Source organism: Zootoca vivipara, chromosome 2 (assembly GCF_963506605.1).
Source record: "Zootoca vivipara chromosome 2, rZooViv1.1, whole genome shotgun sequence".
Classification (NCBI taxonomy): Eukaryota; Metazoa; Chordata; class Lepidosauria; order Squamata; family Lacertidae; genus Zootoca; species Zootoca vivipara.
In genome coordinates, this window is record NC_083277.1 from 96,679,914 (window position 1) to 96,702,788 (window position 22,875).

Consider the following 22,875-nt stretch of genomic DNA (forward strand, 5'->3'; position numbering starts at 1 on the left):
CATTCTCAATGCTTGTACAGGGTTTAATTACAGGATTGGTGCTCCCCACCCCCCGCAAAAAGTTCGTCATTGACAGCTCGTCAATGAGGAAGCAGCTCATCGCTTGCTAATAGGAATGAGTATCCGAGCGTCCACATTACAGTATTATAACTACTGTACTACAAAAGAGTGTAACAGATGTTCCTTCTTCAGGACACGCACCTTCCGACTAAATGAATCTCTCTAGAAGATACCAAAGTTCAGGAGCGGCCTCGATCATTTCCTATCAGATTTTTGTTGCTCATTTTTGTTCCCCAGGGTGGTGGTGGTTTGTGCGTGTTCGAGGTTGAAGTTCTACATAGTTCGATGAATTCGGGTACAAATCTGAATACATATTTTCACTGAGAAAAGTATTTTGAATCGAGGGGAATCTTTTCCCCACGACGCTATATGATGCTTCAAGTAACAACAGCAGACTCTTCCACCAACTTTAGTCTACGGAGCTTGCTTTAAGAAAAGCCGAAAGAGAAACTAGAGGGAAGTCACATGATCAACTGTTCACGTGACTGTAGTGATTTCCCCTCCACCCACCCGGAATATTCTTGTTGGACTCGAGTACTGTACAGTATAAGGTTGGTTGACGGCGTTTCTGAGCCGGCGGTGAGTGAAGTTTTGCAGGGGAAAATGGTCAGGAAATATTTGGGTGTCCCTCACCCTGTTCTGCAAGCCTGGTAGAGTAACCTGCAGAATCTTATTCGGAGATCAACCACTGTGAGATTTTCAAGGTTTCCTATAATTTTTATTACGCAAGAAGCAAAGTTAGCAGCGTTGACTCATGAGAAAAATTCCGACGTCGGTATTTTATTAAATACGTAATGCCACCTTTTTTATGTTATTTGCAGGGTTCTCGTGCCTTTAACTGCTCAAAACAACAACTGGGAAAACGTGCATCCTTTCACTGTATAATAGCAGTACTGTATGTGCTATTAAAAGCAACACCTTCTGTTTTTCTGCCTGCTGCAGAGCTCTTAGGCACGGAATCTTGCCAGAAAACAGGTAGTATTTGGGACTGTGATAGTTCCCATATAGAATTGTACCCCATTTTCTCCAGAGGAAAAAAAAAGAAGGCAGGCAGAATGGAGACTACCAAACTAGAATGAATGCATGGGCGATGGGCGTAGCTAGGATTTGGGGGGGCAGGACCTCAGATTTCTGTGGATTTTTATTGATTGAGGGGAGGCTGCTGGCCCCTGGCCCCATGTGAGTACTCTAGTGAACCCTCAAAGGAGTGTCTGGGGGCCCATTAAGTTGTTTGGAGGCAACATTAGGCAGAAGTGGGGGGGGGGGTAAAGGCAGGAATGCACTCTGGCTATTGCATAAAACTGGCTTGCTGGGTCCTTAAATCAGATAAAACTAATGAATGCCAAGAAGCAGACTGGGAACTTTTGCTTGTTCTTAACAATAGGACTCTTGGGCAATGCAGCCTGCAGAAAGCCTTAAGTTCCTTGTCTTGCATGTTCTCCCGCAGGTGGATGCCTTAACCAATCCTATGCCTGCTGAGGAGGGCACACCTGCTTGTCTCCTGAAAGTCTACTATGCCACCGACTGAGAAGCCAAAGTGGAAGGGTCTCTGCATGATTCTGTGGGCTTCTGGCATCACAGCTGCAACTGTTCTACTTGGTGTTTCTGGGGTCCATGATACCTTGAGCCCTGGAACTGCTCCAGAAGCTGCAAGCACCTGCAGAGATAATAATAAATGCGGAGATGTGAAACAGAAACCCATAGAACAACCGGAATTCCCCAGAGGGTTCGACGCGCAGCCACAGTGCAATGTTCCTCCAGACAGCCGCTTTGACTGTGCTCCAGAGAAGCTGCTCTCTCAAGAAGAATGCCTGGCCCGGGGCTGTTGTTATGTCCCTGTTTTGCCCAAGGGCCCTGCTGTTTTGCAGCCGTGGTGCTTCTTCCCTCCTAGCTACCCTAGTTACAAGTTAGCAAACCTGACCACCACTGAGAGTGGCTACACTGCCCGCTTGACCCGTGGTGTGCCCACTTTCATGCCAGACGACGTAATGACCTTGCAGCTGGATGTTATCTTTGAGACGGAGGGTAGGCTTCACTTCACGGTGAGTAGGGACTCTGCCTGTTTCATTTCATTTGTATACTGCTCTTCAAGAAAAAAGATCTTTGCAGAGCAACTTGCAAATTGCATATTATACATGCAATAAGATGCACTTATAAGGGACCCAGGTGGCGCTGTGGTTAAACCACTGAGCCTAGGGCTTGCTGATCAGAAGGTCGGCGGTTCGAATCCCTGTGACGGGGTGAGCTCCTGTTGCTTGGTCCCAGCTCCTGCCAACCTAGCAGTTCGAAAGCACGTCAAAATGCAAGTAGATAAATAGGAACCGCTACAGCGGGAAGGTAAACGGCGTTTCCATGTGCTGCCCTGGTTTGCCAGAAGCAGCTTTGTCATGCTGGCCACATGACCTGGAAGCTATACGCCGGCTCCCTCGGCCAATAATGCGAGATGAGCGCGCAACCCCAGAGTCGGTCACGACTGGACCTAATGGTCAGGGGTCCCTTTACCTTTACCTTTTTAAGATGCACTTAAAAAAACAACAACACCCCAACAGCACCAAAATCTCAGTATAATATTTCAAAACAACATCAAAAACCAAGTGGGCCTATAGTAGGAAAATATACAGTGATCTAGGAAAATATACAGTGATCAAACTCAGGTGGAAATTGGGGTGTTTTGCTACTTGGATCAAATTAGTGGCTAAGGGATGTAATAAAGAGGTACTGTATATAAAGTCAGATATTTTGCTACTTGAATTGGTGGAGGGATGAGTTGTTTCATGAAAAACACCTGGTTCCTTTGACCTATACTCTGACTATGTCATCCCCACCCCCAAATTCATGAATTATCTCTCCCCCACCCCTACGTCTCTCAAGTAATTTCACTATAGATGCAAAGTTCCTGGCAGTCTGGCTAGAGTTCTCTGATTTGCAGCATCTCTATTTATGATGCAAAAAACTCTTCATAGGCTCCATATGGCTTAAGTCAACCCTGTAATGCTATTTCTTTTGTCTTCTCCAACACAGCTTAAGGATCCAGTTAACAAGCGCTATGAAGTCCCTTTAGAGACCCCAAAAATGAGCAACCGGGCATCCTCAACACTGTATTCGGTACAGTTCTCTGCTGATCCCTTTGGCCTTCTTGTTGCCCGAAAATCCAGTGGGCGGGTTCTGTAAGTTACTCCTGATTTTCTTTACCCAAATGTTCTCCTTCTGTCTACTTGCTGCCAAGAGCATCAGTCTAACAGAGCCTGAAAAGCTGTATGAAAACAACAGAGGAATGAGAGCATGTGGGGGTGAAGGCAATTGCCCCATCCGAGACCCATGCTGTAGCTAATACAGGTGAAACTCGGAAAATTAGAATATCATCGAAAAGTGCATTTTTCGATGTTTAAAGGGACCCAGGTGGCGCTGTGGGTTAAACCACAGAGTCTAGGGCTTGCTGATCAGAAGGTTGGCGGTTCGAATCCCTGCAACGGGGTGAGCTCCCATTGCTCGGTCCCAGCTCCTGCCAACCTAGCAGTTCTAAAGCACATCAAAGTGCAAGTAGATAAATAGGGACCGCTCTGGCGGGAAGGTAAACGGCATTTCCGTGCGCTGCTCTGGTTCGCCAGAAGCAGCTTTGTCATGCTGGCCACATGACCCGGAAGCTGTCTGCAGACAAACGCTGGCTCCCTCAGCCTATAGAGCGGGATGAGCGCCGCAACCCCAAAGTCGGACACGACTGGACCTGATGGTCAGGGGCCCCTTTACCTTTACCTTAATAGCGATGTTTATTTTTGTATTGTAACTATTTGTTTTATTACTGTGGAATTTCCAAAAGAAAGCATTTGTAAAAATAAAAATAAGAATAATAAGTTGCATTACTGAAATAAATGCACTTTTCGACGATATTCTAATTTTCCGAGTTTCACCTGTATATTCTGGGGATAGAATTCAACATTGTGCTCTTTCAGTCATTCCGTCTGTGCAAGCATTCCAGCTTGCCAGACATAAGATCCCTCCTCTCCCCATCACACAGTGTGATCTGAAGGGAAAGAGGGGGGTGGAAATAGCAGCCGCCAGGAAAAACCAGTTATGCTATGAGCAAGGGTATGAGCGGAACTAACCCATTAACCGGAGGCCTTGGAAAAGGTGAGAAAGTGGTGATGGAGAGTAGGATGGTCACACAGGGCTCACCCTGATGCACAAGCAGAAGGCTTCCACTGACAGGGTGCCCCCAGGGCCATTTTCCATACTACATACGAGCAATCCAGGGTTTATACCCAAGAATCTACCTGAGGTGGCACTTCAGACATTGCCAACTCTCTGATGTGTGTTTTTCCAGACATGCATTTGAGTCATTTGCACATAACTTGATATTGGAAAATGTAGCCTCTCTTAAGTGTGCACCTTAAGCAAATACACTTATGAGAAGCAGCCTCCAGCGGTTAGAGCTCTTTGTAGTATTCATAACTCTGGGCTAAAGCACTTCTTCTTTTTGACCTCCTGCATTTCTGGTGAGAAAGAGGTCCTTTTCTGCATTCAGGGTATGTAGTGACATTATTCACAGGTGTGCTAGGGCAGTGGGAACCAGAGAAATGCTAAAGTGGAATGGACCTTTTTGGCTGGACTCGGTGGTAAAGCATCTCGTACCTACGGGACCGCCTCTCCTGGTATGCCCCGCGGAGGACCTTAAGGTCCACAAATAACAACATTCTGGAGATTCCGAGCCATAAGGTGGTTAGATTGGTCTCGACTAGGGCCAGGGCCTTTTCAGTACTGACCCCGACTTGGTGGAACGCTCTTTCACAGGAGACCAGGGCCCTACGAGATGTGTCATCTTTCCGCAGGGCCTGCAAGACAGAGCTGTTCCGCCTGGCCTTTGGGTTGGATTCAGTCTGACCCCTGTGTGTTCCTCCCTCATGGTTTTGATTTATGGACTACTTAAAATGAGGCTGCATTTTAAATTTTAATATTGTATTTTAATTAATTGTTTTCTTTTATGTCTTATTGTAATTTTATTGGTGTTAGCCGCCCTGAGCCCGGTTTTGACTGGGGAGGGCGGGGTATAAATAACATTTTATTATTATTATTATTTGTGTTCCAGGTAGGAGGTCCCTGGTAAAATCCCCAGCATCTCCAGGTAGGGCTTGGAGACATCTCTGCCTGAAATGCAGGCGAGCCTGTGCCAGTCAGGCAGAAAACACTGAGCTAGGTGGACTTGTATAAGGCAGATCCTTATGTTCCTAATGTCTGGTTAAGGGCTTCTTTCTCCTTGTTCTCAAAGTGAATGCAGACAACCAAGAGCCTCTTATGGCCAACTGAGCTACACAATGCTCACGTGCTCTGGTCATGTGGCCAACAAATCCATTGGAAGTTGTGTGTGTGTGTAGGCTTTGGGAGTGGTTAGTAGAACAGAGATCTAGAAAAGGCAAATTCATTGCAACCTGCTTATTGGGATTGTTCACTTTCCCCCTCAAATAGGATCAATACCACTGTGGCTCCCCTGTTCTACGCAGACCAGTTCCTGCAGATCTCCACTTCCCTGCCATCGCGCTTCATCTCTGGGCTAGGTGAGCACCAGACCTCGCTCATCCTGAATGTTAATTGGACCAGGTTTACCTTCTGGAATCGGGACATAACGCCCACAGTAAGTCATGCGGAGTTTCAGTAGGGTGGTGTTCAGGAAGGGCTGGAGGAAAACAACTTTAGAAGACTGCCTCTCAAAAAGCAGCTGTCACAGATGGGGTGTTGGCTACTCCCGAGTAAGCACTCCACACATCCTCTGGATTTTCATAGTTTTATTGTGCATGCTATATACAGTGGTGAGATGTCTCAAATCATGTCTGCTCTGCATGGGGCCGAAGCCCACAATGGCGTCTCGTGGGCTCTGACCCCCCTTTTAAGACTGTGCATCCAAACGCCCCTCCTCCTTGCTCTATGGGTCCTCCGTGGTCCCAAACCAGGCTCCTGAGGTGCCGGTCTACCTCCTTTCCAGCCCCTGCTGAAGCTAGCTCCTCCCCTGCTTCCCTGCTACCAGCCTGGAGCTGAGCCACCAGGACTCTGCAGAGCCCTGGACCCGTCTTAACCCTTCCTGTTCCTGATTTAAACTCCCAGACTTGCTGCTGCTCTCCCATCTGATGGAAGTAAGCAGAGTGGGCTGCTCTCTGCAAGCCCTCTCTCTTACAGCAGCGATAGCCAATACAGATTGGGCATGCTCAGAGGCCACACTGCACTGTGTATCCAGAGGACAGAGGGGAGTAGCATGAGAAATGGCTTGGCTGGAACCCCCAACAGGAGCACTCTATGCTACAACTCCCCCCCCCCCAAGGCCCAGCAAGAACCTTCATTGAACTACATAACTTACGCTACAACTTTTTGTTGCAGTTCACCGTTGTCCCCTCTGCTTTTGAATCCAGTTAAACCTGTCCTTTCCCTCTTGCCGGAGAACTCTGGATATAGTAGTTCTACAAAAGGGGTTTGGGATTTCCAGCGGAGAATTCTCAACACCTCACCTGACTTCAGTACCCAGAATTTTTTGGCAGGTTAAAAGTTAGTAGTGTGCATGGGACCTCTATGTATGGAGGTGTGGGCATCCGCGCCATCAAATGCATTGCTAAGACCATTTGCCTGAGGAATGCCTTATGCTCTCATTGACTTCTGATGTGCTTTTTCAAGTAGTTGTTGAAAATGACAATGTGTGCAGGAAGGATCATTTGACCTGACCTGGCAGTGAGGTTTTGAAGTACAGTATTCTGCTATTGTCCACAGTGTAGATCCATCATTGCACTGTTCTACTAACTAAACCTGGTGTCAAGCTTCGGGGAGTTCTTTCCCTCCCCCAGTGGCAGCGAGGAACAGAGAAAACAAAGAATAGTTCTTGCTAGTGAGTTTATTCAATCATCACAGCGAGAGACAAGGAATGCAGTCTGTCTCCCATTAATGGCGTTGCTCCAACTGAGCTCCTTCCCCCTCCCTTGCTAGCAACAGCACTTCCCCTTACCACCGTAAGGAGCGGAATGTCTCTGAGTCCTTTGCTCTTGTACTCTCAACGTTCGCCAGGTTCTGGGAGAAGGGGGGGGGTCAGAAATACTCTCCAATGATAACGTGTCAGCTGTCTGCTCTGTCTCTGTCTTGCCCTTCTCTTCTCCCAACACCTCCCAACTCTTCTTTTCGCATGTCTCTGAGCTGTGACCATCCTCAAACCACTGCTGTAATTCAATACTGCCTTTCTCTTCTCTGGAAGCTTCAGGGGAAGGGGGGGGGAGGGAAAATCTCCACCATTCCTGCTCCATCTCGTCCCCTTCAGTCCAGTCCCTGACACCTGACTTAGTTGTGTTGTATTAGGTGAACTATGCACTGTTTCTGCATTTCCAGCCCTCTGTCAATCTGTATGGCTCACACCCCTTCTACCTGGCAATGGAAGACGGCGGCTTGGCCCATGGAGTCTTTTTGTTGAACAGCAATGCTATGGGTAAGGCATCTTTTTAGAGTGTGTTCTCTGTTCCTTTATATCTATCTACCCTGTTTCTCATATTTTAAGACATACCCATAAAATAAGCCATAGCAGGATTTTTAAGCATTCAAGGAATATAAGCCATACCCCGAAAATAAGACATAGTGATAGGCGCAGCAGCAATGCCGGCCGCGGCAGGAGGAGGAGGAAAAAAATAAGACATCCCTTGAAAATAAGCCATAATGTTTTTTTTTGAGGAAAAAATAAATATAAGACATGTCTTATAATATGAGAAACACGGTACCTCTACAAAGGGCCCTACATCTTGTTTATTTAAAATGCAGGATACTAGATATTGAATAGTCATTTTTTCAAGCATTCTATAATGCTTTGGGACTTTCTTTTTTTTCTTTTTTTGGAGCTGTGGCAGTTTAGTTATCTCTCGCTTGGACTACTGCAATGCGCTCTATGTGCGGCTACCTTTGAAGGTGACCCGGAAACTACAACTAATCCAGAATGCGGCAGCTAGACTGGTGACTGGGAGCGGCCGCCGAGACCACATAACACTGGTCTTGAAAGACCTACATTGGCTCCCAGTACGTTTCCGAGCACAATTCAAAGTGTCGGTGCTGACCTTTAAAGCCCTAAACGGTCTCGGTCCAGTATACCTGAAGGAGCGTCTCCACCCCCATCATTCTGCCCGGACACTGAGGTCCAGTGCCGAGGGCCTTCTGGCGGTTCCCTCACTATGAGAAGCCAAGTTACAGGGAACCAGGCAGAGGGCCTTCTCGGTAGCGGCACCCGCCCTGTGGAACGCCCTCCCATCAGATGTCAAAGAGAAAAACAACTACCAGACTTTTAGAAGACATCTGAAGGCAGCCCTGTTTAGGGAAGCTTTTAATGTTTAATAGATTATTGCATTTTAATGTTCTGTTCTGTTGGAAGACGCCCAGAGTGGCTGGGGAAACTCAGCCAGATTGGGCGGAGTATAAATAAATTATTATTATTATTATTATTATTATTATTATTATTATTATTATTATTTATACCCATCAGTGCAATCCTCAGCATGTGTATTCAGAGGCAAATTCTATTATATTCCATGGGACTTACTCCTAGGGAAGCTCCACTGTTCAGGATGTGTTTAGGATCGCAGCCTGACAAATGCGTCGTAAGCCTTTCCCTTTAAGACTGATGGATCTATATGTATAATAGTGTGCGTCTGCCCTGATCAAATAAGGTGGTATAGTGAGTGGGTAACAGCAAGCTGATGCTGTCAGCATATTTACAGGCAAAAATGCACAGCAGGTTGGAGAGGTGAGGGATTTAGCTGCTGATGCAAGGTGATGGGTGCTTGTAAACCGTGAAGATAAAATCGTGACAGTGTATCTGGGCTACAAATTGGGAAGTGCTACTGAGTCCCATTTTGGGGGGCAAATCAGCATGCACTTTAAATTAAACTGCTATAAGGCTACCGTATGAATTTAGAAACCTAAATTAACTAAATTAGACGAGTAAAGTTTTAGGAGGGTGCGATTTAGGGTTTACTCACATGCTTTGTTTAATTAATTTAATTCCCCAGTCTAATGTTATTTTCCATTTATAAATTTATGCTTTTTATTCTGAGTTTTCAGTGGTTGCTGAATTTGTAAATTTTCATCCTTTATGTGCTTCAGTTTAGATAAAAAACCATTTATTTTATTTTTGGTCTGACTCTGGTCCCTCCTTGCTTACTGGATCAACCTTACTGGAACAATATTTTGGAATCTATTTTCAGAATGTGCCTTTGGTCTTCAGCCACCATTTCCATGCCTCTTTCTGCCTTTCAGATGTGATCCTGCAGCCCAGTCCAGCCCTAACCTGGAGAACTACTGGTGGTATCCTGGATTTCTACGTCTTCCTGGGCCCAGACCCAAAGAGTGTTGTGCGGCAGTACATGGATGTCATTGGTAGGCACTTGCTTTCTTCCTTATGAGAAGCTAGCTAATAACTTGACAAAGTGCCTTCTCTCCCAAAACTGCTCCCATCAAAAATACCCCTCTGGTCTGTTGTGGGTCCTGTGAAGCACTATGAGCAACTTCCAGCTTTGTCCTTAATGCCACTGATCAGCAGGCAGTGCCATGGCTGCAATGATTCAAGCCTGTCCTTTCTTTGTATTGGCATTCCTCTTTATTTTGAACTTCAGGAAGTGCACTGTTGGTGCTAGAAAGTTAATAAAAGGGGGAACCCCGAGTGGCAGGAGTGGCAAGAGGACTCCCACCACAATGTCCCGCAGTTCTTAAGGTAAAGGGACCCCTGACCATTAAGTCCTGTCGTGACCAACTCTGGGGTTGCGGCGCTCATCTCACATTATTGGCCAAGGGAGCCGGCGTACAGCTTCCGGGTCATGTGACCAGCATGACTAAGCCAGTTCTGGCGAAACAGAGCAGCATACGGAAACGCCGTTTACCTTCCCGCCGGAGCAGTACCTATTTATCTACTTGCACTTTGAGATGCTTTCGAACTGCTAGGTTGACAGGAGCAGGGACCAAGCAACGGGAGCTCACCCCGTTGCGGGGATTCGAACCGCCAACCTTCTGATCGGCAAGCCCTGGGCTCTGTGGTTTAACCCATAGCGCCACCCGCGCCCCTCCCGTAGTTCTTAAATCTGCCTTAATGTCACTGGGGGGGGGGATGTTGGTATTTCATGCTTCCGATGCTGCAGATGCGATTGGTGTAATTCACATGCCTGTCTGGGAAGAGTGTGGGAATGGAAGACTGTCTTATCTCTTCCGCTATGTGTACTGTTACACTGTACTTTTGCTTTTGCTTTTTGTTCTCTCAGAGCTGGAGAGAAAGGACGCAATGATTCGTTTGTTTGTTTGTTTGTCTGTCTGTAGTGTGTGTAAATAAATACGTAGATTAGCTCTACGATGTCTCGCTCTTCTTGCTGTGTTATGCCGGAAGATTAGTGTGCATATACAAGTTGGTATACGTCGCTGAAGCGCACTGGAGAAGAAGGGGAATGCCTTTTCCAGAGCTGTGCATACCGGAGGACACTCGAAGGTTCGGGGGCTGCAGGGGCACCCCAGGGCGTTTCCCCAACAATTCCCTCTTCCCTCAGGGTATCCATTCATGCCCCCCTACTGGGCCCTGGGATTCCACCTCTGTCGCTGGGGATACTCATCTACGGCTGTCACCCGGGAAGTGGTGAGAAACATGACAGCGTCACGATTTCCCCTGGTACGTGGCTTCCCAGAGTCCTCTCCAGGACACAGCTTCTTCCTCATGTGCCTGAAGAACTGTGGTAACTGAGCAATGGGGAATAACAGGGCCAGAGCATCAGAGAAACCACCTGTATGCTCACTAATGCCACCATCTGTGGACTTCACAGGATGTGCAGTGGAACGACCTGGATTATGCAGATGCTAGGAGAGATTTCACTTTCAACAAGGATGGCTTCGGGGATATGCCAGGTATGGTGAACGACTTCCATCGTGATGGCCGGAGGTACGTCATGATTGTGGTAAGTTAATGAAGCCTGAGCTCTTCCACCGATAGGGAACTTCACAAAGGCTGGTCCTCCACATTGTAGCTCATCAGCTGGTCTGTCGGGACCTATGGCCAGGCTGCAGACTGATCCGAGGTGGTTCGTGACAGTAGCACAAGCACCATAGAAATATATGGTAAAACATTAAGAAATGGGTCCCCCAGTGCATGTTCTGGTTAAAAGTGGGTCGTGGATCCGAAAAGGTTGAAGGTAACTGCTCTAGAGTAGGAGTAGCTAACCTGTCACAATCCAAGTGATGTGGGACTCACAAATCGTCCCTGACGATTGGCCACGAGTGCAAACAATCTGGAGGGCACTTTCCTGGCCTACAGTAAGAAACAGCTTGACTGATTCTAAGCCTAGGTATGTTTAAACTGGAGGTTGGAAACCTGCATTTCTCCATATATTCTTGAACTCCCATCACCATTTAGTGGTCAGGGATGAAGGAAGCTTTTAATGTTTGATGTTTTATTGTGCTTTTAATATTCTGTGGGGAGCTGCTCAGAGTGGCTGGGGAAACCCAGCCAGATGGGTGGGGTATAAATATTATTATTATTTCTATTTTCCACTCCTGGTTTAAGGCCACTGCTGTTGGTATGCGCTGCTTTCTGAGATGCAACAAGCAAGCAGCAAGTTGCTAGGACTTCTCTTTCTTAAATCTGTAGATTTATATGTTGAGAAATCCCCTGATATATATCCCCTAACTCTTTTGAGACATGAGGTGTGAGATTCCAGCCTTACTGGTCTGACCTAGAAAATGTACCGTAATTATGAAATGATAGACTTCATTTAAAGAGATACTGTGTATTGGCCTGGTAACTTTTCAGATGTCATGAAATTCCATGCTTTCTTGCATTTTCATGTCATCAGATCTGATATGTCGTAGCCTGTGTCTCCCTGTGTTCTCTTTTTAGGATCCAGGTATCAGCAGTTCCAGCCCTGCTGGGAGTTACAAGCCTTATGACGAAGGCCTGAAGCGGGGGGTCTTCATCTTAAATACAACAGGGCAGCCTTTGATTGGGGAGGTGAGTCCTGGGCCCGAGCCCTGAACGGCCTCGGCCCAGTATACCTGAAGGAGTGTCTCCACCCCCATCATTCTGCCCGGACATTGAAGTCCAGTGCTGAGGGCCTTCTGGCGCTCATGTTCCCTCATTGCGAGAAGCCAAGTTGCAGGGAACCAGGCAGAGGGCCTTATCGGTAGTGGCACCCACCCTGTGGAATGCCCTCTCATCAGATGTCAAAGAGATAAATAACTACCTGACATTTAGAAGACATCTGAAGGCAGCCCTGTTCAGGGAAGTTTTTAATGTGTGACATTTTAATGTATTTTAAATTTTTGTTGGAAGACACCCATAGTGGCTGGGGAAACCCAGCCAGATGGTCAGCGTACAAATAATAAATGATGATGATGATGATGATGATGATGATGAAATAATGCCTGCTCTGAATGGCACGTGTTTTTGAGTGAAATCAAAGCCCATGATTCATATTCTAATTATACTTGAGCTGGACGGGTAAAGGAGAGGCAATAGGATGGACCATGTCTTCCTTTGTTCATGGGGCTCCAATTTCCATTTTGGTAGCATTGCAAGCGAAGCCCTGAAATATTGCATTCTCAGCGCGCTATATGGCTGCGATTGTACACTTGCAGTCACCATTCCCCTGGAAACCACAGAGGATTCTGCTCTTAGACAGGTTTTGCTGTGCCTTCTTAGTCCATTGGCCTTCCTCTAGTTCCATCTTTCAAGGGGTTTCATGAGAATTGGGCCACAAGTAGTGCTCTAAGGATGCAAGTAAGCACAGCATTGTGACACACAAGGGTTTCCCAATGGCTTTTGAGATCTGTGACCTTTTATCTTCCAGGTCTGGCCCGGCCCCACCGCCTTCCCTGACTTCACCAACCCAGAGACTCAGCAGTGGTGGCATGACATGGTCAAGGATTTCCATGACCAGGTGCCCTTTGATGGCATGTGGATTGTGAGTTTCTCATGCCAGCACTTTGGTGTTGTCGTGTTCACTGAACGGAGGAGGCGCAAAGTCCTCAAAAGCCCTTTGTTTCTACACTGATGGAGAAACAGGATTCTTCTCCTTTCTACTCCACATTCTAGGACATGAACGAGCCATCAAATTTTGTGGGAGGTTCCTTGGAAGACTGTCCCAGCAACAAGTTTGAGAAGCCCCCTTATGTGCCAGGTGAGAGAGAGAGAGAGAGAGAGAGAAGGTAACAAAGATGGGGCTTTGCTAGTAAATGATGGGTGGAACTGGAGAATTTAGGACTAGAAGATAAACCAATAAACCTTGGGAGAGGAATCTCCAAATATGATTACTTGGGAATATTCATGACAGCATGGCCTTCAGTTAATTCTGCTTGGGTCACTGCACTGTGCAGCACTGGATGAGCTATTTAACAAAATTATGATGTACAGCAGGGATGGGGAGCTTCTTATGGCCCCAGGCAAAACATGACTTGTGGTCAAGGATAGTGGGAGTTGGTCCAGCAACATCTGGAGGGCCTAGGTTCCCTACCCATGATTCACACACACTGCACTATATGAAAGCAGCCAAGGAATCACAAGTCACAAAATGCCACATAGTGCAGGGCTGGTGTGCATGAGGAGCACAGAAGAGCAACGAGTTCATCCTTGTTTGACCTGGTTCAGATCCTGAAGCAGGAGTCCTAGCAGTCGCTCCCTGTGGTTAGGCCAGGCTTCCTCAAACTTGGCCCTCCAGATGTTTTGAGACTACAATTCCCATCATCCCTGACCACTGGTCCTGCTAGATCGGAATCATGGGAGTTGTAGGCCAAAAGCATCTGGAGGGCTGAGTTTGAGGAAGCCTGGGTTAGACCATTCCTATAGCAGCAGCTCCCTGTGATGCTCAATAGACTTCTAAGTATTGAGAAGTGTTGCCTTTTCCTTTCGGCCTGCCGGAGCTTCTGCTGCTGAGCACTAGTGATCCTAAGATCCCTGAGACCAAGAGTGCTCAAGAATTCTTCCCTTGCCTTCTAGCTCCTGGGTGATGGCCTTTTTGCTCACACGTTCTCCCTTGTCCCCCCTCCCCGGTTCCCTACCTAGGCGTGCTAGGAGGATCCTTGAAGACTCGAACGCTCTGTGTCTCCAGCAGGCAATACCTGTCCTCCCATTACAACCTGCACAATCTGTATGGGTTGACCGAAGCCATCGCGTCACACGAGTGAGTAGGACATACAGAGTCCTTGGGGACCGTGCCCAAAAGGTGGCATGCCTCTTGGCTGCAAGAGTCTTTTCTTGGTTTTCAAGGGCCTGTTGCCGGTGGTAAGCTGGAGCCAAGCGCCTTGAGTTTGAACTTCTGCCTGGGAATCTTCTCATGGGATGCAGTAAATCAACACTTCCACCAGCACTTGGACAACTGCAATGTGCTCACCTTTGAAGGTGACTCTGAAACTACAATTCAGAATGCAGCTGCCAGACTGGTGACTGACAGAGGCCACCGGGACCATGTAACACAGGTCCCGAAAGACCTGCATAGGCTCCCAGTACGTTTCCGAGCACAATTCAAAGTGTTGATGCTGACCTTTAAAGCCCTAAACAGCCTCGGTTCAGTACTGTATACCTGAAGGAGCATCTCCACCCACATTATTCAGCCCAGACACTGAGGTCCAACGCCAAGGGCCTTCTGGTGGTTCCCTCACTGCAAGAAGTGAGGTTACAGGGAACCAGGCAGAAGACCTTCTCAGTAGTGGCATGCTCCCTGTGGAACGCCCTCCCAGCAGTTGTCAAAGAGATAAAGAACTGCAAAACTTTTAGAAGACATCTGAAGGCAGCCCTGTACAGTATAGCGAAGAAGTGTGCATGCACATGAAAGCTCATACCAATGACAAACTTAGTTGGTCTCTAAGGTGCTACTGGAAGGAATTTTTTTTCAAAAAAATTATTTTGTTTCAGTATAGGGAAGTTTTCAATGTTTGATATTATGTTTTTATATGTGTTGGAAGCTGCCCAGAGTGGCTGGGGCAACCCAGTCAGATGGGCGGGGTACAAAAACAAACAAATAAATAAATGAAAGATCAAAGCTCTGGATGGACAGGGGACAGTTTCTGACATTGCCCATGACGTCCCCTCCCTTCTGTTCTCAGCGCTTTGGTGAAAGTGCGAGGGAAGCGCCCATTCATCATCTCTCGTTCCACCTTTTCTGGTCATGGTCATTATGCTGGTCACTGGACTGGGGATGTCTTGAGCACCTGGGACCATTTATACTATACCATACCAGGTAAATATGTTTGGAGAGTCAATCCCGGGAACTTGCCATGTTCTGCTTTTAAAGATGCTGCTTTGGAGTTCTTTCAGATCTCCGTGAGAGAGGAAAGTTCTTGGCCTTAGAGATGCGAATTCCCTAGCAGGGATGAATTCTGTGTAATACCACACACACACACACACACAAAACAACAACACAGATCACTGCAGAATCGTGCCTGCACCCAGAGCCTGCAACTGAAGAGCTTCTCCTAGGCCATTCCATGTATTTTCCTTGCCTTGCCTTTAGCGGTGCTGCTTTTTAACCTCTACGGTGTGCCGTTGGTTGGTGCGGACATCTGTGGCTTTGTGGGCGACACGTCAGAAGAGCTTTGTGTGCGCTGGACCCAACTGGGCGCCTTCTATCCCTTCATGCGAAACCACAACGACCGTAGAAACAAGGTAAGCGACGGTGGATCAGCCTTGCTCTTTCCCCCTCTTTGTAACATATTTACGCTGTGTGGGGTGTGTGTGTGGAGAGCATGGCTGGGATTAAACATTTTAGAGAGTTCAAATGGAAGGTGTGTGTCTCTGGGAGGCAGGAGCGTCGCTCAGTGGCCCAGGACAGGCACCCCCAAACTGCGGCCCTCCAGATGTTTTGGCCTACAACTCCCATGATCCCTAGCTAACAGGACCAGTGGTCAGGGATGATGGGAACTGTAGTCCCAAACATCTGGAGGGCCGAAGTTTGGGGGTGCCTGGTCCAGGATAAGGGACAGGTGGACCATTGTATCTGGATTGGTCTCTGGTGTCATGAACCAAGCATAAAGGTAGCTTGTTGAGCAACTCCCCCCCTCCCCCCCCCAATACTTCCAATTAGTTTAATCTTTGGAATAGGCTGCTGCTCACGACAGCCCATCCTGCACCCAAAAAGTTCGGATAATCATTTTTGTGAAGCAACAATGATTTTCATGCTGTTGGAAAAAAGCAGACAAAGGCTCCTTTTCCCACCCCCTCCAATACTGAGCTGGAAGTAAGAGTCAAAACCTAAATGCACTTCATTTAGAAGTGTCCTGTGCTTGAATTTCATTTAAGAGTGTACAGTGACTTGGTCATAGCCACAGGCATAGAAGTAATGAAGGAATTGGCCGGATAATGTTTTAAAAGCAGTGTTGCAATGTGGCAAAGAACGCTATTAGGAGTTGAAAAGGAAAAGGTTAGGTCAACTTAACTTGAAAAACAAGGCCGTGTAATGCTGAGCTGCTGAATCACCCCAGTAGTCTTGGTGCTGCTATGCAACTGCTTGCAAGGAACTGAATATGGTTAGATTCACAGCTTGCCTGGTATGAATTGTGCAGCACGCACAACTCTTTTAGTTGTTCTTTTTATAGTCTCGTAAATCATTAACTGGACCTCCTGAAGTGAGTCAATTTTCAAGGCAATGCTTACTTGGGAGTAAGTTCTAATGTGTACCATGCTGTTTTTTCTTCCTTGTACAGTGGTCCCTCGACTTACGAATTTAATCCGTTCTGAACGGGCCTTCGTAAGTCGAAAAAATCGTAAGTAGAAGCCGGTGGGGGGGAAATTTTAAAAAATTCGTAAGTCGAAAAAAATCCTATCTAAAAATTTGTAAGGCGAAAAAATCCTATCTAAACCGCATCCAAAATGGCGGACGGAGCTCTGTTCGTAACTCGAAACATTCGTTAGTCGAGTTATTCGTAAGTTGAGGTACCACTGTAAGTGCATTTAGGATTGCAGCCTTATTCGTGGTTTAGTAGTACCCCTCCCCCGGTTGCCCATAGCTGGTTCGGTAGATTTCACAGTGGCCCTCAAGATGATGCGCATCTTAGGGGCGAGTAACTCCATCCCATGCAGTGACCTCTGCCCTCTCTGCTTGCTACAGTGCTCTGGCCCTGCGTGCTTCTGCTGCACCAAAAGTGGCCATGGGGGTCCTTGTAGCATAGGATCTTTGGCTCCACTTGCAGCAGCGGCAGCATAACAGTTAGAACTGACTGTTACTGTCGATGTAGTGCCAGAGATTGCGGTCGGTGCAAGTGCCCAATATTATGCACTCTGTTACTGGCACAATGGGCCCTAAGGGATCATGCCTTAAGACAAGAGCCGGCAGCGTAGTGCTCTCCAGATGTTGCTGGACTCCAGATCGCATCCCTCTGTGTCTGTTGGCCATGCTAGCAGGGGTTGATGGGCATTGGAGCCCAACAACATTTAGAGCAGGCATGTCAAACCTGCGGCCCTCCAGATGTTTTGGACTACAATTCCCATCTTCCCCAACCACTGGTCCTGCTAGCTAGGGATCATGGGAGTTGTAGGCCAAAACATCTGGAGGGCCGCAGGTTTGACATGCCTGATTTAGAGGGTACCGCGTTAGCTACCCTCTGCTTCAGGGTTACTCTTTTTAGTTCAACTCTCATCAACTCTATTCCTGTTAGGCAGTGTTTCCCAAACTCCAGCTGTTTCCAGACTACAATTCCCATCATCCCTGACCGCTGGTTTTGCTAGCTAGAGATGATGGGAGTTGTAGTCCGGAAACAGCTGGAGAACCAAGTCTGAGAAACACTGTGTTAAGAGTGTCAACGTGTCCCACAGCGGGTGTCGAACTTGCTAGTGAAAAGGATGTTTGGGTATCGGGGAGGGTGCATGTGGGGGGAAAGCTGTTTTCTGAATCTGATCTTGGCAACCTGGGAGATGCCTTTTTCTGCAGGAGCCCTTGGGGCATGATGCTTCTAATTTGTTTTCTCCCTCTGTCTTGCAGCCCCAGGAACCATATGTCTTCAGCCAAGAGGCTCAAGGAGCCATGAGAAAAGCCTTCTTGCTGCGCTACTCCTTGCTGCCGTACCTCTACACCCTCTTTCACAAGGCCCACTCCGCAGGGGAGACAGTTGCCCGACCCCTTTATCTGGAGTGAGTCAGTGGTTTGCTGTGCCAGCAGTGGAAGGGTCAGGTGCAGTGGGTCAGGTGCAGTGGGGACCCACAGCAGGGGGGGAGGGAGCCAGAGAGAGAGAGAGAGAGAGAGAAAATGAAAGAGAACGTTTATGAGCTGAAGGCGGAGGAATTTGCTTCTTGATCACATCAAGTTTGTTGATTCCCTATAATACAGAGCTGTATGGGGGTGAACTCTTCTCTGCAGGTTCCCAGACGACCCCAATACGTGGGACGTTGACCGACAGCTCATGTGGGGAGCAGGGGTTCTCATCACTCCTGTGTTGGAGGCAGGGAAGACTCAAGTCAGCGGCTACTTCCCTTTGGGCACATGGTACAACCTTTTGGCGGTGAGTGTTGCAGTTTCCTCTGGCCAGTGCCATTGTTGTTGTTTGTTGTTATCCCTGTGGAACGCCCTCCCATCAGATGCCAAGGAGATAAAAGAACTATACAACTTTTAGAAGACATCTGAAGTCAGCCCTCTATTGGGAGTTTTTATAAATTCTGATGTTTTATTATTTGTGTTGGAAGCTGCCCAGAAAGGCTGGGGCAACCCAGCCGGATGGGTGGGGTATAAATAATCAAATTAGTATTATAATTACTGTGAAAGATCACAAGTGCCTTCGACATTTCACTGGAATTGGGAGCACAGCGGGCAGAGAAGGTTGATAGTTCCCTCCTCCAGGTCCTTTCAGCTTCAATAAACGGAGCCTTTCCCATGATGTCCAAGCCGTATCTGAAGCACATCTCTTGATTAGACATTCACAAAATTGGGTTCACCTACGTGGCCATCATTGACCTCGCACCTTCGTAACATTATTGTCCCCACTCACTATAGAAGCCGTGGTTTCTGATACCTTTTTGCAACGTGTCTGGGAGATGACTTGCCCTTCAGGCTTGGCCACATTCATGGGCTCCAGAAATACTTGTTTTGGGCGCTGTGGATTTGTAATGACCAAATACTTGTCACATTTCAGATTTTGCTTGACTTGAAACCATCAAGTGACTAATCTTGTCTTAAAGCGACAATAGCCTGAATCATCCTGAGTAGATGAAAATTAACCTTTAGACAATGCAGAAGTGGGCTGCCGTATTTATTCTCAACCCAAATGCTGGCTAAGCCCCAGGAAAGAGAGGCTTGGTAGCTCATCAGCTCTTAGGGCAGTGTGTGTGTGTGTGTGTGTGTGTGTGTGTAACCTTTTCTGCATACCAGCAAAATGGAAGGAGCATTCAAAGGGGCGAGGAGCCACGATACCAGCCAAGCACCAGCCAAGCTGTGTGTGATCAGCAATGTCTCTGCCTCTGTGCATTTTGTGCCTTTACACACAACACACAGGATTTCAAATGCCTGCTTAATGATGGGTCCTGTATCTGGCTTTTCAGGGATCTGCCATACACAGCAAGGGGCAATGGGTTCTCTTACCGGCTCCACTTGACACTATCAATGTCCATGTACGAGCAGGTCACATCTTACCCTTGCAGGTGAGTTAATTCCACCACTTTCGACCTTGCCTGGACACCCTATGTCTTTGAATCAACCCAGTACCTTTGCCAAAAACAAGAACACATAACTACTAAGCCAAGTTACTGCCATAGGATTCCCTTGGCAGGGTGTTCTTGTGTGCATGATTAGTGGGGTGCAGGGATATTTTTATAATATTGCTTGGGGGGGGCTGAGCTATATTTCAGTGCTTTAATGTTCTGGTTATCATCTTCCTCCACTGCCTCTCTCCCCAGGAACCTGCCTTCACCACCACAGAGTCCCGCAAAAAGGGGATGTCCCTAGTGGTGGCTTTGACCCTGGAAGGGGTAGCAAGAGGTGACCTGTTCTGGGACGATGGCGATGGACTGCAGACCTTTGAGAAGGGCGATTACACACAGATTGTATTTCTGGCAAGAAATGTGAGTTTCTGGCGGAAACGGGTTGTCCCTAATGTCTGGGATTTCATTTGGCTGCACCTGTTTTGTGGTGGTATCTTGTCATTCACCTCTCCTTCTCCTTCTCTCCCCCCCCCCCCCGGTTACAGGGCATGCTGGTCAATGAGATTGTGCAGCTCAATAGCCAAATAGATGGGCTGCTGTTGAAAGAGGTGGTAGTTCTCGGTGTCCCCAGCCCTCCTCGGCGTGTCCTGGCAAATGGAGTCCCCGTCCCAGACTTCTCCTACCGCACAGACACCAAGGTAAGGACTTCTCTGTGGATGGAGGCTGATGCCTCTTTCTGATTGCATTGATTGCAGACACAGGTGCAAGGTGCAGGGCGTTTTGGGGGAGACAGCATGAGCTCTTTCAGCAATAGTCAGCTTTTTAAAAGTATGTTAGTAAAGATTTGAAAGTGCCAAATTGATTTGAGCAGGGCTTGCAGTGTTCAGGGAATTAGTTACCTATTAGATTTCTATTCTGCCCTTGAATCTGAAGTTGCTGGGACGGTACATTATAAAATGTATAAATCGAAACAAATACCATAAAGCAACAACAGTATAAACTGGACATTGGGCAACATGAGTTCCCTGTATTTCAGCTCCTCTCTTCTGCTCCCCAAACCCCATCTCGAAACTTTCTCATACATTCTGAATGTTGTAAATGCTATTAAAATGCAAATCAAGGGCACACAACATCATTCTCAATATCCTTGGGGGTAAATGCTCTTAAATTGCTTTTGTTTTGTTTTTACATTATATATCCAGCTATGCCTTGGAAATAGAGTATTCTCATAAATAATTAGGATGGCTGCAGTGTAGACCATACATGACTTCATAACTCAGAAGACAATTGTTGACTTGGTTTAGAACAGGCATCCCCAAACTGTGGGGGAGTTGGCCTACAACTCCCATGATCCCTAGCTAACAGGACCAGTGGTCAGGGATGATGGGGGTTGTAGTCCAAAACATCTGGAGGTCCGAAGTTTGGGGGTGCCTGGTTTAAAAGCATGGCAACCTCTCTGGGCGGGATTCAACTGATGAGGTCCACTCAATGCAGTGAGATTTCCTCCCTCTCCATTCTCCACCATCCCTAAATTTGCTCTGGTTTTCTCCCAACCCTCCAGAACAGGTGGGCATGGGAGGGGAGAGTATTGCTGTGTAAGTGGACCTCATTCCATGCATACATACCCCACTTACTGCTGCATTGAATTCCACCCAGGGTACTTGCCTGCAGGAGCATGTAGGGCTGCCAACAGGCTGTCAGTCTAGAGGTGCTTCCACATGAACTGGTGCATCCACATGGGGCAGCAGCCACATTAGAACCATGTGTACCACGGAAGCCCAAGCACAAAGGGACAGCAGAACTTCCCCTCTGCTTTGTGAGATTACCCATGGCCCCACAAGGTCTCAGTGGAGATTAGCAAGGACCAGCCAGCACCTGAGCTTGGACTGCTTTGTCCTTCATTGATGATTCCAGGATGAAGTCGGTGAGCAACTGTCACTAACTCTACCTTGTCACTTCCTCAGATCCTTAACATCCCACTCCACTTGCTGATGGGAGAGCTATTTCTTATCACCTGGTCCTGAGCAAGGAAGAAAAGCTCTCTCCAGTTTCTCTGCACCACGCTAGAAGAATGAAAAACCAATGATAACAATACACATTATTCTGTCTGTACACGACACTGGAATGTTTTGGTGATTCGTCAGGAAGTGCCTTTTCAGGAGCAAGAACTGTTTCCTGTTTTCCTCTGGCCCTGCAGGGAAGGGAAGGGGAACCTGTGACCCTTTGGGTGTCAAGGATGATGGAAGCTGTAGTCCAAAAGATCTAGAGGGTCACAGGTTGCTCAGTATCTGTTGGAAGGGGAATAGTCAAGAGTCTTCAGGGACTTTCTGTATTCTTAATTTAAGCCAGATATTTGACAGCTTTGGTTTTGTTTTTTGGATGCTGATGAAGTTCAAGACACATGGCTGTGTCTCCTTTCCCCCCCCGCCCCCCCAAAAAGAAAAAGAATGTTTATGAGAGGACAGATGCTGCTTTCTTGTGATGAAGCTCACCTTAATGGAGCTCAACCAAATGGAGCAAATTTGCTCAAGCAGGTGCAGAAGCAGACAGAAGCCATTGCGGACACCCACTTCATTGGCTACCAAGCTCAGCTCCCTTTGAATCAATTGGTAGCTTCCCATTGGCTGTAGTAATCCACAACTGCACTCCAAAAGTACTAAGGGCAGTGGAATGGAAACTTTCCTGGCCTAGGGAGCAGAATCTTTCAGGGGAAAACAGCATGACAATGGAGTTAGTCATTCCAAATCACGTCCCCCTGCCCTCCTGTTTTCTAACTCATCAGCACACCTTCATAAGCCAAAATGTGTATTTCTGCTGCAGTGGGCAGAGCAAGTGTTTCTCTATGCACAAGACCTCATTTAACTGCACTAAAATGCAGTTCTGTTTTTGTAGTGGTGCATCCACAGGAAAGCTGTAAAAGCTGCTTGCTTGCTGAAAGAGCAGCTCTTATGAACAAAAAAAACGAGCTCCTTTTTGGGGAAAGGCAGCTGCAACAGGAACTCAGGGAATACAGAGAGTCTGTTTGCATTTGAAGCCTGACATGAATTTTTTCCCCTGCCTCTTAGAAGTCTGTCTTCTCAATAAATATTTTTCTTAAATCTTGTGCTTTACCCTCATTTGTGTTGGATCTATTTCACTGGTGGCAGAAATTATTTTTAAAAAGGTTGGCTTTTGATAAAAAGTGGGGGATAAAAAAACAACACTCCCTACTACTCATAGAT

At 47.2% G+C, this 22,875-nt stretch overlaps 1 protein-coding gene across 7 annotated transcripts; it reads left to right on the plus strand.

The window, feature by feature from the left end:
* The first annotated feature begins 553 nt into the window (after window positions 1-553).
* GAA (alpha glucosidase) lies at window positions 554-22,080 on the plus strand. Of its 7 annotated transcripts, none has more exons than XM_060271928.1 (21): window positions 554-639; window positions 882-1,035; window positions 1,508-2,102; window positions 3,082-3,227; window positions 5,521-5,686; window positions 7,414-7,510; window positions 9,322-9,441; window positions 10,596-10,714; window positions 10,866-10,997; window positions 11,936-12,046; window positions 12,885-12,998; window positions 13,130-13,214; window positions 14,096-14,213; window positions 15,136-15,269; window positions 15,543-15,694; window positions 18,006-18,154; window positions 18,381-18,522; window positions 19,556-19,654; window positions 19,910-20,074; window positions 20,200-20,352; window positions 21,619-22,080. In XM_060271928.1, the coding sequence occupies exons 3-21, from the start codon at window positions 1,575-1,577 to the stop codon at window positions 21,676-21,678; spliced, it is 2,790 nt and encodes a 929-aa protein (XP_060127911.1). In that variant the 5' UTR covers window positions 554-639; window positions 882-1,035; window positions 1,508-1,574; the 3' UTR covers window positions 21,679-22,080. The 7 variants fall into 7 exon arrangements, with proteins under 7 accessions (XP_060127911.1, XP_034960060.2, XP_034960057.2 ...); XM_035104166.2 differs by having other exon boundaries at window positions 639-750; XM_035104167.2 differs by lacking the exon at window positions 554-639 and adding an exon at window positions 651-764.
* The last annotated feature ends 795 nt before the right edge of the window (window positions 22,081-22,875 follow it).

What these genes read in the sequence shown, in the direction of transcription:
- GAA (XM_060271928.1), top strand. Translation starts at nt 1,575, where the DNA reads ATGCCACCGACTGAGAAGCCAAAGTGGAAGGGTCTCTGCATGATTCTG. An exon ending in GCCCGACCCCTTTATCTGGA is followed by an intron (nt 18,155 to 18,380) that starts GTGAGTCAGTGG and finishes TCTTCTCTGCAG; the next exon opens with GTTCCCAGACGACCCCAATA. An exon ending in GTCACATCTTACCCTTGCAG is followed by an intron (nt 19,655 to 19,909) that starts GTGAGTTAATTC and finishes CTCTCTCCCCAG; the next exon opens with GAACCTGCCTTCACCACCAC.